Source organism: Chiloscyllium punctatum, chromosome 5, assembly GCF_047496795.1.
Source record: "Chiloscyllium punctatum isolate Juve2018m chromosome 5, sChiPun1.3, whole genome shotgun sequence".
In the NCBI taxonomy this organism is placed as follows: Eukaryota; Metazoa; Chordata; class Chondrichthyes; order Orectolobiformes; family Hemiscylliidae; genus Chiloscyllium; species Chiloscyllium punctatum.
In genome coordinates this window covers 9,534,111-9,552,272 of record NC_092743.1, presented here as the reverse complement: position 1 = coordinate 9,552,272, position 18,162 = coordinate 9,534,111, and the positions used below count along the sequence as shown (strand labels likewise).

The 18,162-nt window shown below is 45.9% G+C and overlaps 1 protein-coding gene across 2 annotated transcripts in view; it reads right to left on the bottom strand.

The window, feature by feature from the left end:
* The window catches only part of laptm4b (lysosomal protein transmembrane 4 beta), a 57,436-nt gene extending 44,144 nt beyond the window's left edge, over positions 1 to 13,292 (bottom strand). The window contains exons 1-3 of one of the 2 annotated variants that reach the window (XM_072569744.1): positions 12,965 to 13,292; positions 2,800 to 2,911; positions 11 to 84 (exon numbers count right to left, since the gene is read on the bottom strand). In XM_072569744.1, the coding sequence (XP_072425845.1) occupies positions 11 to 84; positions 2,800 to 2,911; positions 12,965 to 13,063 (285 nt within the window). In that variant the 5' untranslated portion in view covers positions 13,064 to 13,292. The remainder of the gene's footprint in view (positions 1 to 10; positions 85 to 2,799; positions 2,912 to 12,964) is intronic. The other variant, XM_072569743.1, reaches the window with a different exon arrangement.
* Between the last annotated feature and the right edge of the window lie 4,870 nt (positions 13,293 to 18,162).

The following is an 18,162-nucleotide window of genomic DNA, read 5'->3' as shown; positions in this document are numbered from 1 at the left end:
TTTACAGTACCTTATATGCGCCATAAGTGGCCATTCCACAGATCGTTATCATAAGGAGAGAAACGGCAGTAGCGATGCAGATATCTGAAACAGAAAATAGGACGGAGACACAGAAGAAAACATATTATTTCTAGGCACCACATCCAAGCAAGTTGTCGTAGGAAAATGGGAGAACAGGTCAGAGAAATTAATTTTCCTTAAACATGTCAAGTCAGTTGATTGCATTCGTCTCCTTTCATGAGTGTTCTTGCATGAGCCATAGAACCATGAGGACATAGACACAGAAGCAGGAGTTGGCCATTCAGCCCATCAAGTTTGCACCGACCCACTGATCCCCACCCAGACCCAGCACAGCCACCCATAATCAGATCACTGACTGAATGGTGGATTGGTTCAAAGGGCTGTGTGGCCTATGCTCGATCCTTGTTCAGGTGTTTGGATCTATTTTGTAGGCGTATCTGCATTCTGTCACCACAACTCATACCTGAGAGAGTTCAGTGACTGAAAAAAAATGCTCGTGAAATAAGCCCTCAGAAGGTATTTTAGGCGATTCTGAGGAATCCAGTGGACCAATTACAAAAGAACATGAACAAGTCTATGCAGGGAAGATCCCATTTTAAATTACTACGGAGTGATTTGCAATGGAAATACAAGACTGATGGCTAGAAGTCAAGTTATCAACAGAATTTTTTAATATACATGCAGCAGATGTATGAAGCTTACTGAGAGACTGCTGGATAATTCAACAGTCATAGAGCTGTAGACAAAGAGTCATACAGCCTAGAAACAGGCCCGTCTGTCCACCATGCCTATAGTAACTAACAAACACCAAACTATACTAATCCCATTTAGCTGTACTTTGTCTGCAGCCTACTGTGCCCTGGCATTTTAAGTATTCATCCAGATGTTTCTTAAATGTTGTGAGAGCACCTGCCCGCCCACCACACTCTCAGGCAGCACCTACCATATTCCTACCACCCTCTGGGGGAGAATAATTCACCCCAGATCCCCTCTAAACCACTTACTCCTCACCGTAAGCGTATACTGTCTGATAATAGACATGCCTGCCATGGGAAAAAGATTCTCATGATTGACCCCGTCTGCGCCTCTCATAATTTTGTACACCTGAATCAGATCCGCCCTCAGCCTCCTGTGCTCCAGGGAAAACAAATCCCAGCCTGTCCAGCCTCTCCTCATAATTAAGACTTTCCATCCCCAACAATATCCAGGTGAATCTCCTTTGCACTCTCTCCAGAGCAATCACATCCTTCTGATAGTGTGGTGACCAGAACTGCACAGGGTATTCCAGCTGTGGCCTAACTAACGTTTTATAAAGTTGTAACAAGACTTCCTTGCTCCTATATTCCATGCCCTGGGTAATGAAGACAAGCATCCTATATACTCTCTTCCCCACCTGTCTACCTGTACTGACTCCTTCAGGGAATTATGTTCTTGTACACTAAGATCCCTTTGTTCCTCAGTACTCCCTCGGACCTACCGTTATTGTGTACATCCTTCTCTTATGAGACCTCCCAAAATGAACTTCTCAGGATTAAATTCCATCTGCCAAACTCTGCCCACTTTACCAGCTGATCAATAGCTCCATCTCCTGATGCTGCCTGACTTGCTGTGTTCTTCCAGCCTTCTGCTTGTCTATCAATAGCCTGAAACCATCCTCCTCACTATCAACAACACCGCCAACTTTCATGTCATCAGAGGGAGGCAATGGCTTAGTGGTATTATTGCTGGACTGTTAACCCAATGACCCAGCTAATGTTCTGGGGGTGTGGGTTTGAATCCTGCCAGAGCCAATGGTAGAATTTGAATTCAATAAATATCTGAAATTAAGAGTCTATTGATGACCATGAATTCATTGTGGATTGTTGGGAAAAACACACCTGATTCACTAATGCCCTTTGGGGAAGGAAACTGCCATCCTTACCTGGTATGGCCTACAGGTGACTCCAGACCAACAGCAATGTGGTTGATGCTTAACTGCTCTCTGGGCAATAAATACTGGCCTGGCCAGTGATGCCATCATCCCAGAAATGAATAAAAAATGTGACCTTCTTCACCCACATACATTGGAAACTAGTGCTTCCAATTAAACCTGTTGGACTATAACCTGGTGTTGTGTGATTTTTAACTTTGTACACCTCAGTCCAACACCGGCATCTCCAAATCATCCAAATCATTAATCTACATAACAAGGCTGTCAGCACTCAGTTCTGAAGAAGAGTTATACCAGACTCAAAATGTTAATTCTGTTTTTTTCCCCTCTCCACAGATATTTGGATTCCAATTTCCAACATCTGCAACATTTTGGTTTTGTGATCTTTGGACCCATTTGGCAGCCAATATTTGAGATCTTCACAGGGATAACCCATGACAGGTAGAGTCGGTGCTTTTCAGGCCACCCCCGGGTGAAAAGGCAGAGCTGAATGTAGAGCAAATCTCTGTGACACCTTGGTGAGTAGAGGGAAGTTTCCGAGCACAGCGAGCAGCCACTTCAGGAGGACATTCCAGTTTCGCAGTCACGCAAAACAAAGTGAGACACCATGACATGGGAAAGACCATAGGGTTGCAGAGGATGAATCTGACAGTATTCAAACCCACACCCCCAGAACATTAGCTGGGTCATTGGGTTAACAGTCCAGCAATAATACCACTAAGCCATTGCCTCCCTCTGATGACGTGAAAGTTGGCGGTGTTGTTGATAGTGAGGAGGATGGTTTCAGGCTATTGATAGAGGGTTGCAGAGGAGGGGTGCAGCAACATTTACAAAAGGTATGGACTTACTGGCATCATCAGTGAGGTCAAAGTCAGTGCCGAGTTCAGTATGGGTCAGGTAGTACCGTTCTGGGTCACTGAGGGCAGACAACAAAATCACCAGCACCACACCATTGATCAGCTAATGGGAGAGAAAGGAAAAGTCAGTGAGCTACTTAGATTCAAGTCATACCCTTATCTGATCGCACACGGAAGAGAATACCAATTGTTTTCAGTAATCTTCAGCAATCAGTGGACATCTCATGATACTGACGGCAGCTTGTCTACATCTAGGTCTGATGCTTCCAGTTTGAGCTACTTACCCCAGCTCCCCCTTCCCCTACTCCCCAGGATGTGCTCCCCCTCCCCTACACCCTGGAGCTTGTCTCCTCTCCCTGCCATGATAAAATAGGGCTGAGTCAACATGTTTTGTCAAGGATAGGACATGCCTGACAACTCTGTTTGAATTCTTTGAGGTTGGAACAAGCAAGTTAGATAAAGGAGAGCCAGTGGGTGTGATCTATTTGGATTTCTAGAAGGCCTTTGGCAAGGTGATACACAGAAGGCTGCTAAATAAGTTAAGAGCTCATATTGATAGGGGTAGGCTACTAGCATGGTTAGAGGATTGGCTGACTGGCAGAAGGCAGAGAGTAGGGATAGAGGGGTCTTTGAGAGTTTGCAAGTGTACAGGGCCTCAGTGAGACCACGCCTGGAGTATTGTGTGCAGTTTTGGTCTCCTGATGTTCTGGTTATTGAGGGAGCACAATGAAGGTTTACCAGGCTGTTCCCCTGGGACAGCAGGACTTGGGAGTCCAGAACTAGAGGGCATAGGTTTAGGATGAGAGGGGAAAGATATAAAAGAGACCTAAGGGGCAACATTTTCACACAGATGGTGGTGCATGTATGGAATGAGCTGCCAGAGGAAGTGGTTGAGGCTGGTACAATTGCAATACTTAAAAGGCATCTGGATGGGTATATGAATAGGAAGGATTTAGAGGGGTATTGGCCAAATGCTGGCAAATGGGACTCGATTAATTTAGGATATCTGGTTGGCATGGATGAGTTGGACCCAAGGATTTGTTTCTATGCTGTACATCTCTATGACTCTATGACTGACGTATGAAGAGAGACTGGATAAGTCAGGACTCGCTGGATTTAAGAATGAGGGGCATCTCAAAAACCTACAAATTTCTAACAGGACTAGACAACAAAAACACAAGAAGGATGCTTCTGATGACTGGGGAGTCCAGAACTCAGGGTCACAGTCTAAGGATACGGAGTGGGCCATTTCGGACTGAGATGAGGAGAAATGTCTTCACCCAGAGAGTGGGGAGCCTGTGGAATTCTCTGCCATGGAAAGTAATTGAGGCCAAAACATTGAATGTTTTCCAGAAGGAGATAGATATCGTTCTTAGAGCTGAAGGGATCAAAGGGTATGAGGAGAAAGCGGGAACAGGGGATTGAGTTGGATGGTCAGCCATGATGGAAAAGGCTGGAAGGACTGAATGGCCTACTAGTGCTCCTAGTTTCTATGTTACAAAGTCCACAAATCTTTTATTTATTGTTTTCTGGGACATGGACAGTGCAGGCAAGGCCTTATGTTCTCTTGAACTGTGGGACTTGCCATGTGTCTGGAGTCACATGGAGACCTGTCCAAGTCAGGGACGGCAGACTCCCTTCCCAAGAGGACACTGTGAACCAGCTCAGATTTTATAGTGGTGAATAAATAGTCACCGTAGTTCCTATGTGATGTTTCCGATTTAATTGAATTTAAAATTCCACCATCTGTCAGGGGTGGGATTTGAACCCATGCCCTCACAGTCTTAAACCTCAGGATCATGTGCCCAGTGAGTTATCACTGCTCCAGCACCACAATCATTACATGGGACCCAACCATGATTTGGCTCATTTTACAATGTAGTATTAACTGTTAGACATCTGCCAGGACACTTTAGATTTTCCCATCTGACCAATCTGGAATGTTTATTGTCTTATTAATTGTCCAGTCTCTCCATTGAAACATAAATACAGTACTTTTCAGAACAATTAGCATCCATCATTGAGAGGAGACATTCTCTCTGAAGCTAAATGCAAAACACATTAAACGTAATTAAGTCTGCAATTATGCTATCACATCTGTTAATGCAAAGCTGTTTTTTTCATCGGCACTGATGCAAATGATAAAACTGTGTCCCTCAAATGTCAGACGTGAACTGGATTACTGCACATACTACAGCAAGTTAGTGAAAGAATATCATCTCAAATTCATCTCTCACTCCTCTGCGTTAAGCAACAACAGTGACTTTCCTTTATAGGGTAGGCTCATTGATGCATGTCCCCCATCTACGATCATTCATGGTATTTTCATTTTTACAATTCCAGCCTCTTCAGTAACCATATTAAATCGATTGCCCATTGCCATGAGTCTTCAGCTGCCTTGGCTAACCCCGTGTTCTGTATTACCTCTCTACTTCTTTGCCCTCGTTAAGGGACACTCCTCTTACCCCTCAACTTATTTCATGAAGCCTTCAATGAACTGAACCAATGTCTCCTAATGTGGCTCAGTATCAATCTTGGTAATATTCCTAAGATGCCCCCTGGCTGGTTAACCAGGATAAAACCTCCATAAATACATTGTTTTGATCCTGTTGGAAACATTGCAAGGAGAGGTGAACAAGAGTAGATTTCCAGAACTCATGAGGGGTAAGAGCAGTGTTTTTTCCCTAAATTTATTGTTTTGTGCGAAATAGGTGACACTGGCTAGACTAGTGTGTATTGCACATCTCCAGCTGCCCTTGAGAAGGTGGAAGTGAGCTTCCCTCTTGAATCGCTGCAGTCCACCTACTGTGGTTTGACCCACAATGCCCTTAGGAAGGAAATTCCAGGGGTTTTGACCCAGTGACACTGAAGGAACAGTGATATATTTTTAAATCAGGCTCGAGGGGGAATTTGTAAGTGGTGGTGTTCGACTGTCCTTGTCCTTCGAGATGGAAATGGTCTTAGGTTTGGAAGGTGCTGTCTGAGGAGCCTTGGTGAATTTCTGCAGTGCATCTTGATGTTAATGCACCCTGTTGCTACTGAGGTTGGTGGTGGAGGGAGTTGATGCTTGTAAAGTTGGTGTCAATCAAGTGGGCTGCTTTGGTTCTGAATGGTTTTGAGCTTCTTGAGTGTTATTGGAGCTGTCCCCATCCAGGCAAGTGGGGAGTATTCCATCATACTCCTGATTTATACCTTGTAGATGATGGACAGGCTTTGGGAGATAGGAGGTGAGTTACTTGCTGCAGGATTCCCAGCTTCTGACCTGCTCTTTGAGCCATTGTGCTTATATGGTGAGTGCAGTTCAGTTTCTGGTCAATAGTAACCCCCAGGATATTGATAATGGGGGATAGAGTGATGGTGATGCATTGCATGTCAACTGTTGATGGTTTGATTCTCTCTTGTTAGAGATAGTCATCACCTGGCATTTGTGTAACATGAATGCAACTTGCCACTTGTCAACCCAAGCCTGGATATTGTTCAAGTCTTGTTGCATTTGGTCATGGACTGTTTCAGTATCTGAGGAGTTGTGAATGGTGCTGAACATTGTGCAATCAGCTGCCAGTTTACATTCATTTCCTGGACAGTGATGCAGAGTAACACTTTTCTTTTTGGTTATAGCTTCAACAGTCTCCATTATCTTAAATATTCACTCTATCAATCTGATCAGAATGAAGTGCTTTGGAACTTTGAACATTTTGGTTTTTTTTAGCATATTACTCATAACAATAATTGTTGATTTCCCAAATTGACCTTATGTACCAGACAGTCACGAAGGAGTCTGGGAATCCCGGTACATTGTTGTGGTGGTGAGGTTAAGATATAAATATCGAAAAGACAAACGAGAGAGACACAACTGTCAGTGTCTGGAACCACAAAATCAATCGCTTCACATTACAATTCAGAAGTCATCATACTCAGAGAAATCGGATTTGTGGGTTTGCAAATGAATGGAAATGATGGCACATTGCCTGTATATTAGTCCCCTTCCAATTCAGGTGCAATCCGTCCTTCATTTACAGGTCAGTTCCACCCCAAAAGAGATTCCAATGATCCAAAAATGTGAATCTTTCTCCCCCGCACCAGCTTCTCAACCACGTGTTCATCTGCTCTATCCTCCTATTCCTACCCTCACTAGCTCATAGCACCGGGAGTAATCCAGATATTACCACCCTCAAGGACCTCCTTTTCAAATTCTTGCCTAACTTCTTATATTCTCTCCTCAGAACCTTCTCTTCCTCTGTTGTTAGTTCCAATATGTACAACAATCTCCTGCCTGATCCGCCAGAGAATATCTACCACGCTTTGTATGTAGAAGTGCTTCCTAACATCTATCCTGAACAGTCTGGCCCTAATTCTCAGACTATGTTCCCAGTTCTAGAATCCCCAGTAAGTGGAAATAATTTAGCTTGATCTGCCCTCAATTTGTTGGAGGTAGTTCAAAGAGGATTCAATTAAATGGTGCTTGGGATTGGGTGCTACTTATAAGGAAAGGCTGGACAGGTTGGGCCTGCACTGAGGCAAAAGTGAGGACTGCAGATGCTGGAGATTAGAGTCAAGATTAGAGTGGTGCTGGAAAAGCCCAGCAGGTCAGGCAGTATCTGAGGAGCAGGAAAATCGACGTTTTGGTCAAAAACCCATTCATCAGGAATGAGGCTGGGAGCTTTGGGGGTGGAGAGATAAATGGGAGGGGGTGGGGCTGGGGGAATGTAGATAGGTGGATGGAGATTATGGCAAAAGTGATACGTCAGAGGGGACGGTGGTGCAGATAGGTCGGAAGGAAGATGGACTAGTGGGACAGGTCATGAGGGCGGTGCTGAGCTGGAAGTTTGGAACTGGGTTAAGGTGGGGGGAGGGGAAATAAGGAAAGGGGTTGGAGAGTCTCAAGGCAGAAGATGAGGCATTCTTCCTCCAGGCATTGGGTGGTAAGGAAGTGGCAATGGAGCAGGCCCAGGACTTGGCGGAGTGGGAGGGGGAGTTGAAGTGTTCGGCCCCTGGGCGGTGGGGTTGGTTGGTGCGGATGTCCTGGAGATATTCCCTAAAGCGCTCTGTGAGTAGGTGTCCAGTCTCCCCAATGTAGAGGAGATCGCATCAGGAGCCACGGATACAGTAAATGACATGTGGAAGTGCAGGGGAAACTTTAATGGATGTGGAAGGCTCCTTTGGGGCCTTGGACGGATGTGAGGGGGAAGGTGTTGGAGCAGGTTTTGCAATTCCCGTGGTGGCAAGGGAAGGTGCCGGGAGGTAAGGGTAGGTTGTTGGGGAGCATGAACCTAACAAGGGAGTCACAGAGAGACCGGTCATTACAGAAAGTGGATAGGGATGGGGAGGGAAATATATCTCTGGTGGTGGGGTCCGTTTGGAGGTGGTGGAAATTGCAGAGGATGATGCCATGAATACCGAGGTTGGTGGGGTGGAAGGTGAGGACCAGGGGGGTTCTGTCCTTGTTGTGGCTGGAGGGGTGGGTTTGAGGGTGGAGGTGCGGGACGTGGGTGAGATGCGCTGGGGGGCATCATCAACCACATGGGAGGGGAAATTGGGGTCTTTAAAGAAGGAGGCGATCTGGTGTGTTCTGTGATGGAACTGGTCTTCCTGGGAGTAGATGCAGCGGAGGCAGAGGCAGGCCTATATCTCCTCTTTAAAAGAGCGAGAGGTGATTATCTTGAGACCTACGAAATATGATGAGGAAATGGCAGAGTGAATACTGAGAGGTTGTTTCCCCCTTTTGGGAAAGATCAGAGCTAGAGGGCACAGTTTGAAAATAAGACTTCTCCATGTGGGAGGGAGTGGATGAGAATATATTCTCTCCGGGTAGTTTTGAGTCATTCAAACTCAGTGATGGCACTGTCAATGAATACTTGTGCAGCAGAAATAGAGAGAAATTCTTGGCTAACAAGAGAGCCAGCAGCTAGAGGGGATAGGGTGGAGTTGAGGCCATAATCAATTTAGCCGCAATGCTATCAACTGACAGAGCAGGCTGGAGGGGCTGAATGGTCTATTTTAGCTCCTGATTTGTATGTTTGCATGCTCAGAAACTGACCAGCACCAATTTAATGCATTGGAAATATGTGACCTCAAAAACTATTGTTGTAATTATCAACAAAACAATCCACTGTGAAGCTATTTTGATTTGTTTGGATGTAATTATTTTGCTTGGGGCTAGAAACACTGGCTGGCAGCTTAGCTTAAGAATAGCTTGCTGCTACAATTTTTTTCCATTCATTTGTAGGATATGTTTGGGGTCAGTAATTTATTGCCTGTCCCGAGTTGCCCCTTGAGAAGGTGGGGGTGAGCTGCCTTCTTGAACCGCTGCAGTCCATCAGCTGTTGGTAGACCCACAATGCCCTTAGGGAGGAAATTCCAGGATTTTGACCCAGTGACACTGAAGGAATGGCAATATATTTCCAAGTCAGGATGGTGGGGGGCTTGGAGGGGAACCTGCAGGGATGTGGTGTTCCCGTGTATCTGCTGCCCTTGTCCTTCTAGATTGTATAAGATCATAGTTAGATAAAGATGTTGGAGGCAAAAGGATCAAAAGGTATGGGGAGAAAGCAGGAACTGGGGATTGAATTGGCTGATCAACCATGATCATATTGAATGGCGGAGCAGATTCAAAGGGCCGAATGGCCTCCTCCTGCCACTACTGTCTTTGTTTTGTTGTTTCTATCACCAACATGAAGCAAAAAAAAATTAGCAAATGGTTTTATGAAATGTTGCATCAAAGGTAGAATTAGTTGTTATGGAGTTGAAGGAAACATGACTATTTTATTGCCTCCTTCATGTGTGTTGGTTACCTTACTAAGGCTTGGGGGGATTTCATGAGTTTTAATCTTTCATTATTGATTGATTATCTTCCTGCGTGATTTATCCATAGATCAATGACACAGGAAAGTAACTGTTCCCATATTACTGGCAAAATGATCTCGCCATTATTTTCCGAATTATCGGACAACTACGTTTACTGTTGTAGAACAATCTCAAGATACAAGGCGGTAATAGGTAGGGGGTAATGAATGTAATCTCCCTCCCAGATCAAATTCCAGTGTAGCACAATTGTAGCTCATGTTGCACAGTTTCCAACAGTAAGAGACCTGCCAATCTTCTGTCAACCTGTGTTAAATGGTCAGATTAGGAGCAAAAATCTTCTCTGAATATTGTGGCATTGCACCGTCATTAAAAAGGAAACCTTCATCTTGTTCCTATGAGTGGACCAAAGTGCTGCAGATGCTCAAAATATGGAAGGATGACTGAAAATGCAGGAGATACAAAGTAGGTCAGTCAGCGTTGCTGAGAGGAACAAGCGAAAGGAAACCATTGAGATAGAAAGGGCTAGAAGGACTTAATAAGGGGCCCCAAACTGTTCGCACTATTCCAGTTGCGGTCTGATTAGCGCTTGCATAGTTTTGGCAAAGCCTCTCCACTTTTATAGCCCATTCCTGTGGTGCAGGCACTGGGGTGTTGGTAAGTCAGAAGCAGAGATCTGTAACGTTGCACTCTGTGAATAAACCTGGTATCAAGAAATGAGTACCTGACTTGTTTGATAAATCAAACTGTCTTGGATTTGTTTAACCAGATCCTGCGTTCGGTGAAGCATGAGGTTATCAAACAGACTTCAAAGCAATCACTGACTGAAAACATAGCCTATGTAATATACATAAAATACTCCATTGTTATTGATAAGCAAGAGGACACAGCAAGGCCAAAAAACATTCGAAGTAATTAATCCGCTCGCTGGGAAAACACAGGAAACTCAACTCCAAAGCTGCACTCTCATCCACATCTTTCAGAATTTATTTTTAAATGCTGCTTTTTTTTTTGTGAAGAGTTTGATTTGTTTATGTTGGATTCTGTGTAGCAGGATTACCACATATTGTAAAATACCTGGATTCTTAATAAATTAGCATTTTCTAAATCCACTTTTATTCCAAGGGTTTCAATTTCCTTAGCTGGTCTGGCCTACCTGTGACTCCAGACCCACAGCAATATGGTGGACTCTTAAACTGCCCTCTGGGCAACTAGGGATGGGTACCAAACACTGACCTCGTCAGTGACATCCATCTAAACCAGTAACACCCAAAGACTGTGAATGAATATTAAAAAAATTATTGCGCCTTTAATAATCATCTGACCTATTTGTAAAATGTTGCTGAATGTTCTATGACTCAAGCAGCAGCTTAGAAGTGCGTCTAGTCTGAAGTATTATCTTAATAACTCTGGGGATATAAAGCTGTGTGAAGGTTACACAGTTCTAGAAATACCCTTCCAAGGCCAATAATAGTCCTGCTTCCAATTTCCATTTGGAAGGGGGATTTCTCCAGGACAATGTCACCTGTTCTCAGGTAGAACTGGGACCCACAACATGCAGTAACCTCCTGTCTATTTGGCCAACAGACCAACCTGTACATCCAGGTGAGACAACATTCCACTGGACTCTATTGGGATTTGACTGGACATTCCGTTTGCTCTGACAGCTCCTGACCGATCAAGGACAGCTGTCTCTCTTCTTCCTGGCCCTTCATTCATTTCCTCTCGCACTTTCCCTCACTCTCCTCCCCCCTCCCTCACTGTCCTTCCCCCTCCTTCACTGTCTTTCCCCCTCCCTTACTGTCCTTCCCCCTCCTTTACTGTCCTTCCGCATCCCTCACTTTCCTTCCCCCTCCTTCACTGTCTTTCCCCCTCCCTCACTGTCCTTCCCCCTCCCTCACACTCCTCCCCCTCCCTCACTGTCCTTCCCCCTCCTTTACTTTCCTTCCCCATCCCTCACTGTCCTTCCCCCTCCTTCACTGTCTTTCCCCCTCCCTCACTGTCCTTCCCCCTCCCTCACTGTCCTTCCCCCCCTTCACGTGTCCTCCCCCTCCCTCACTGTCCTTCCCCCTCCCTCAGTCCTTCCCCCTCCCTCACTGTCCTTCCCCCTCCCTCACTTATTCTGCTTCCTTCCCTTCCCTGTTACTCTTGCCCCCCTTCACTTTCCCCCTCTGCCCTCACTATCCTCCCTCTCCTTCCTCTCTATAACTACCCTCCCTCTCTCATCTGTCCCTCTCGCTCACCTGTTCTTCTCCGCTTCCCTCATTCTCACACTGTTCCCCTCCCTCACTCTCCTCCCCCTTGCACTCAGTCTCCTCCCTCTCTGTCACTTTCCTCCTCCTCCCTCGCTCTCCAGCCTCTCCCTCACTTTCCTTGTCCTCCCTCACACCACTCCCTCTCTCCCCTTCTTCATTCTCTCCCCTCTCCCTCACTCTCCCCCTTCCATCACTCTCTCCCTCACTCTCCTCATTCACTCCCTCATTCACTCCCTCACTCACCTCCCTCACCGTCACTCTCCCCCACTTTGTCCCCCTCCCCCTCACTCTCTTCCTGTGTTCTCCCACTCTCCACTTCTCCCTCACTCTCTGCCCCCTCCCTCACACTCTCCCCCCTCTCCTACTCTCCTCCCTCTCCCTCACTCGCCCCTCCCTCACTCTCCTCACTCTCTCCCTCACTCTCCTCATTCACTCCCTCACTCACCTCCCTCACCCTCACTCACCCTCACTCTCCCCCACCCTATCCCCCTTCCCCTCACTCTCTTCCTGCGTTCTCCCACTCTCCACTTCTCCCTCACTCTCTGCCCCCTCCCTCACACTGTCCCCTCTCCTACTCTCCTCCCTCTCCCCATCCCTCACTCTCCTCACTCTCTCCCTCACTCTCCTCATTCACTCCCTCACTCACCTCCCTCATCCTATCCCCCCTCACTCTCTTCCTGCGTTCTCCCACTCTCCACTTCTCCCTCACTCTCTGCTCCCTCCCTCACACTCTCCCCGTCTCCTACTCTCCTCCCTCCCCCTCAGTCTCCTCCCTCTCCCTCACTCTATACCCACTCCCTCACTCTATACCCCCCTTACTCCCCTCCCACTGCCTCACTTTCTTCCTTCACCCTCACTCTCACCCATGCCTCACTCTCCCCACCCTCCTATTCTCCTCCAATCCCCAACACTCCCTCACACACAGACACACTTCCTCTCCTTCCCCCTCCTCACCGTCTCATTGACCCCTCATCCTCCCCTTGGTGCCACTGCTGGCTTCCTTGCTCACTGCCCTGTCCCTCTCTCTCTCCCTCAATCCCTTGCTGAGTTCCCCCTCAGGCCCCCTGCCCCTCCCCCTAGCCCCCAGTGCAAACACTCACCATGTACCATGTTCCCAGAATGATTGTCCCAGTGCGGACATGACAGCAAAAACAGCAGCGGCTGGAATACCAGCCTCCAAACCGAGACTCCGTCCTCATGATTCCTGCCAAAGCCACACCAGCAGAGAGGAAATCAAATAACAAAACAAAACTGGAAAAATCCAAAAGAAAGAGGGCTGCTGTTAGCCCAGAGCTGGAAAAGCTGATGCGGCTGTTTCTCTCTTGCAGTAAAACTAACAGAAGCTGCACTGTGATCCTGTCACTGATCCTGTTCACAGACTCTCTCAGTACATCCTGGAACAGATGGAGAGGATTTAACCCTCTCTCTCCCCTCACACTCTCTCTCTCACACACACACACACACGCGCACTCACGCTCACACACACAGGCACACACAGATGCACACACACTCACACGCACTCACACACACATGCACTCACCACACTCTCTCACACACACACACACATGCATAAGAACATGCACTCACACACACACTCACACACATACTCTCACAGACACACACACTCTCACAGACACACACACACATACACACAAACTCATGCACACACACACTTACACACACACACACACTCAGACACACACACACACACACACACTCACAGACACTCACAGACACACACACACACACTCCTGCAATCTAAGCTGCGAAGACAGGCTGGGTAATCCAGCAATTATACAAACCACCCCCTCTGTGAATATTATACTTGGTTACCCCTACTCCCCCAACCTCCCTTCTCCTTCCAATGGCCCAAGTATTTTTTATCCCTCCAATTGCTCATCATGGGTCTCACTGGCAAGTCCAGCACTTGTTGTCCATCCCTTTAATTTCCCCTTGAACTGAGTGTAGCGCCATATCTGAGGGCAACAAAGAGTCAGTGACATTGCTATGGGACTGGAGACACATGTAGGTCAGACTAGGTAAGGAAGGCAGATTTCCTTCCCTAAAGACCATTAGTGGGTTTTCTTACACACAAAAAAATCACTGATAATTCCATGATTATCATTGTGAGACTAACGTGACATTTCAGGTATAAACACAGGAACTCAGCAGGTCTGGCAGCAAGTGTGGAGAGAGAAGCAGAGTTAACATTTTGAATCCAGTCTCCTATGGGGAACATTGTTGAATGCCTTACTGAGGTCCAAATAGATCACATCTACCACTCTGCCCTAATCAATCCTTTTTGTTACTTCTTCAAAAACTCAATCACGTTCGTGAGACATGATTTCCCATGCACAATGCCATGTGCTCCCCCATCCAAGGGAAACGACACCTACCATCAATTCTGTCTGTACCCCTCATTATTTTATAAACTTCTATCAGTTCGCCTCTCAACCTCCTACTCTCCAGTGAAAGAAGTCCCAGCCTTTCTTTATAATTCAAACCTTCCATACCCAGCAACATCCTGGTAAATCTCTTCTGAACCCTCTCCAGCTTAATAATATCCTTCTTATAATTGGGTGATAGTATTCCAGAAGAAGCCTCACCAATATCCTGTACAACCTCAACATAACGTCACAACTCCTATACTCAAAGGACTGAGCAATGATGGCAAATGTGCCAATCACCTTTTTAAACACCCTGTTTATATGTGACACAAACTTCAAAGAATTATGTATTTGCACCCCTAGGTCCCTCTGTTCTACCACACTACCCAAGGCCCTACCATTAATTATATACGTCCTACCTTTGTTTGTTGTACCAGAATACAAAACGTCCCATTTATCCAGATTTAAATCCATCTGCTATTTTTCAGCCCATTGACCCATTTGATAAAGATGAGGAGAAGTTGAACAGATTGGGCCTATCGTTGATGGAGCTGCGAATTTTCAGTAAGATCCCCTCTTATTTTTCTGAGTGGAAAACGAAACCAAAGAAAAGCAGATGCTGGAAATCAGAAACAAGAACAGAAATTGCCAGAGAAATGTGGCAGGTCTGGCACCATCTGTGGACAGAAAACAGAGTTAACTTTTCAGATCTTCTTCAGATTCTTTGTAGACCTATCAGGATAGATATGGAGAGGTTGTATCTCCTTGTGGGAGAGACTAGGACCAGGGGGAATCATCTCAGAATAAAAAGTCATTCAAGACAGAGATGAAGACTTTTTTTTTCTCAGAGGGGACTGAATATGTGGAATTCTTTACTGCAGAGGGCCGTCAAGGCTGGCGCATTGAGTAGGTTCAAAGCTGAGATAGATTTTTAATCAGTAAGTGGAATCAGTGGTTACGGGAAAAGGTGGGAAAGAATTGAACCATAGAAGAATCTCCATCAATGAATGGTGGAACAGACTCGATGGGCTGAATGGCTTATTTCTGCTCCTACATCTGATGACCTTGTGGTGAAGTGGTGCACAGCCGGGTTTTAAATATGGCACCTGGGTCACGAAAACAGGAAGACCTATGCATTAGCAAACACTGCCCATCTCTCCATCCTCGCAATTCTCCAAGGAGGTGCCCAGTTGATGAGGTGAAGAGTGAAAGATGGTTAGTTATGAGGGTTGGGGTTTGGGCACAATGGACCTCCCTTAACCGCACACGGGAACATTCCACCCACTGGGTTCAAAATGTGGAAACAAAAACCAAAATAAAAGTTTGGGTTTGACTCACATTTTAATTGGTGATATTTGATCAAGAGTTAGTGTATGTTTACCACACAATGCTTCCAGGTGATGATGATATCAAGACAATGTGACTAGATGGTCACAGATTCAGATCCCAGAATGGCAGCTGGTGGAATTTAAAAAACAAAATCTGAAATATCAAATAAAGGTTAGAAATCCGAAACAAATCGCAGACAATGCCAGAGAAACTCATCAGGTCTGGCAGCATTTATGGAGAAAGAGAGAGACGGAGTAAACGTTTTGAGTGCAGTCTGATTCTTCTTCAGAACTTAACTTCTGAACACCAGCTGACTACCATAGAAGACCCACACCAGCCGAATGAGCCAGGCTGGACAGATGACAGCCCAAGTGATACTGGGACACCCAGCACTGCAGAATAAAGGCCAGTGATCTTCGAAAAATTGGAGCAGGAATTAGGCCATTCAGCTCCTCAAGCTGCTCTGTTGTTCTCAATGACTGATGATCATCCTTCATACTCGCCCACAATCTCTATATGGCTTCATGCTATTAAAAACAAGAAATTGAGCAATCTCTGTCTCAAATTTACTTAATGACTGATCTAGCCCAGTCCTCTGGGTTGGAAACTTCCTAACATTTGCCACACTCTGAGTGAAGACATTCCTCCCTATCTTGGTTCTAACTGGCTTGTCCCTTATTCTGAGACTGTGTCCCCTGGTCCCAGACCCTATAGCTTGGAGAAGCATTCTTCCTGTCTCTATTTTGTTCTTCTTAAGAATTTCGCTAGTAACTCTAACATCACTTCTCATTTTTCTGAACTCCTGAGGAGACAGATCCAGACTCCTCAATCTCTCTTCATCCAGAAATTGGTCAAATGAGCCTCCACTGCACCTCCTCTCTGGCAAGTGTATCTATCCATGGGCAAGGCACCAGAACTTCACGCAATATTCCAGGTGCTGTTTCACCAGTGTCCTCTGAGAGAAGGAATTCCTTCTCATCTGCGTCTTAAATGTGTGATGCTTTACTCTAAGATTATGCCCCGGTTCTAGGTTCCCTTTCTGTATCTACCCTGTCAAGTCCCTTAAGAGTCTTATGTGCTTCATGCCTCTCATTCCTTGGAACTACACTAAGTATAGAACCAACTGTCTGCTCTCTTATCTGACCTACAAGACTCCAGACATGTGACAATGTCTTAACTACCTTCTGAGACGGCCATAGCAAGCCACGCAAGTCCAAGGGCAATTAGAACATAAAACATAGAACATAGAAAAATACAGCCCTTTGGCCCTCGATGTTGCGCTGATCCAAGCCCACCTAACCTACACTAGCCCACTATCCTCCATATGCCTATCCAATGCCCATTTAAATGCCCATAATGAGGGATAGTCCACCACTGCTACTGGCAGGGCATTCCATGAACTCACGACTCGCTGAGTAAAGAATCTACCCCTAACATCTGTCCTATACCTACCACCCCTTAATTTAAAGCTATGCCCCCTCGTAATAGCTGACTCCGTATGTGGAAAAAGGTTCTCATGGTCAACCCTATCTAAACCCCTAATTATCTTGTACACCTCTATCAAGTCACCCCTAAACCTTCTTTTCTCCAATGAAAACAGCCCCAAGTTCCTCAGCCTTTCCTCATACAATCTTCCTACCATACCAGGCAACATCCTGGTAAACCTCTTCTGCACCCGTTCCAGTGCCTCCACATCCTTCCTATAGTATGGCGACCCAAACTGCACACAATACTCCAGATGCGGCCGCACCAGAATCTTATACAACTGCAACATGACCTCAGGACTCCGGAACTCAATTCTTCTACCAATAGAGATGGGGAATAAATAGTGAACTTGCCAGTGAGATCCACACGAGGGAAATAATGAGCAATCTCTCTCTCTCTCTCTCTCTCTCTCTCCCTCTCCCAGCTCTTACCTCCACGCAACCTGGTACGTACTGATCCCATTTCTTTTTGAAAGTTGGCTGTGTCCCTTGAAACTACCAGCAGGTACTCACTGCACACGTGCAAAGTTCTGCGCATTTCTAGGTTTGCTGACAACACAAAACTAGATAGGATTGTATGTTGTGAGAACGAGCAAGGAAACAGATGCCATATTACATGAGTTGGAGATGCCAGTGTTGGACTGGGGTGTACAAAGTTGAAATAAATCACACAACACCAAGTTATAGCCCAACAGGTTTATTTGGAAGCACTAGCTTTCGGAGCGCTTCTCATTATAACATGGCTAAATGTGAGGTTACACACTTCAACCAGAAAAACAGCAAGGATTGTTTAAATGGTGATATATCAGGAAGCGTGGTTGGACAAAGGGACCTTGGTGTCTTGTACACCAGCTAATGAAAGTAGACAGACAAACAGTCAGGTGCAGCAAGCAATTGGAAAGGAAAAGGTCTATGAGCCTTCAATAAAAGAGGATTTGAGATCAGAAGTGGGGATGTCTTTCTATGTTATAAAGGGCCTTGTAGGGCCACAGTTGGAGTATTGTGTGCAGCTCTGGTCTCCCCACCTAAGGAAGGATTCACTTGCCACAGAGGGTGTGCAGTGAAGGTTCATTAGGGCTATTACTAGAGATGGCAGGA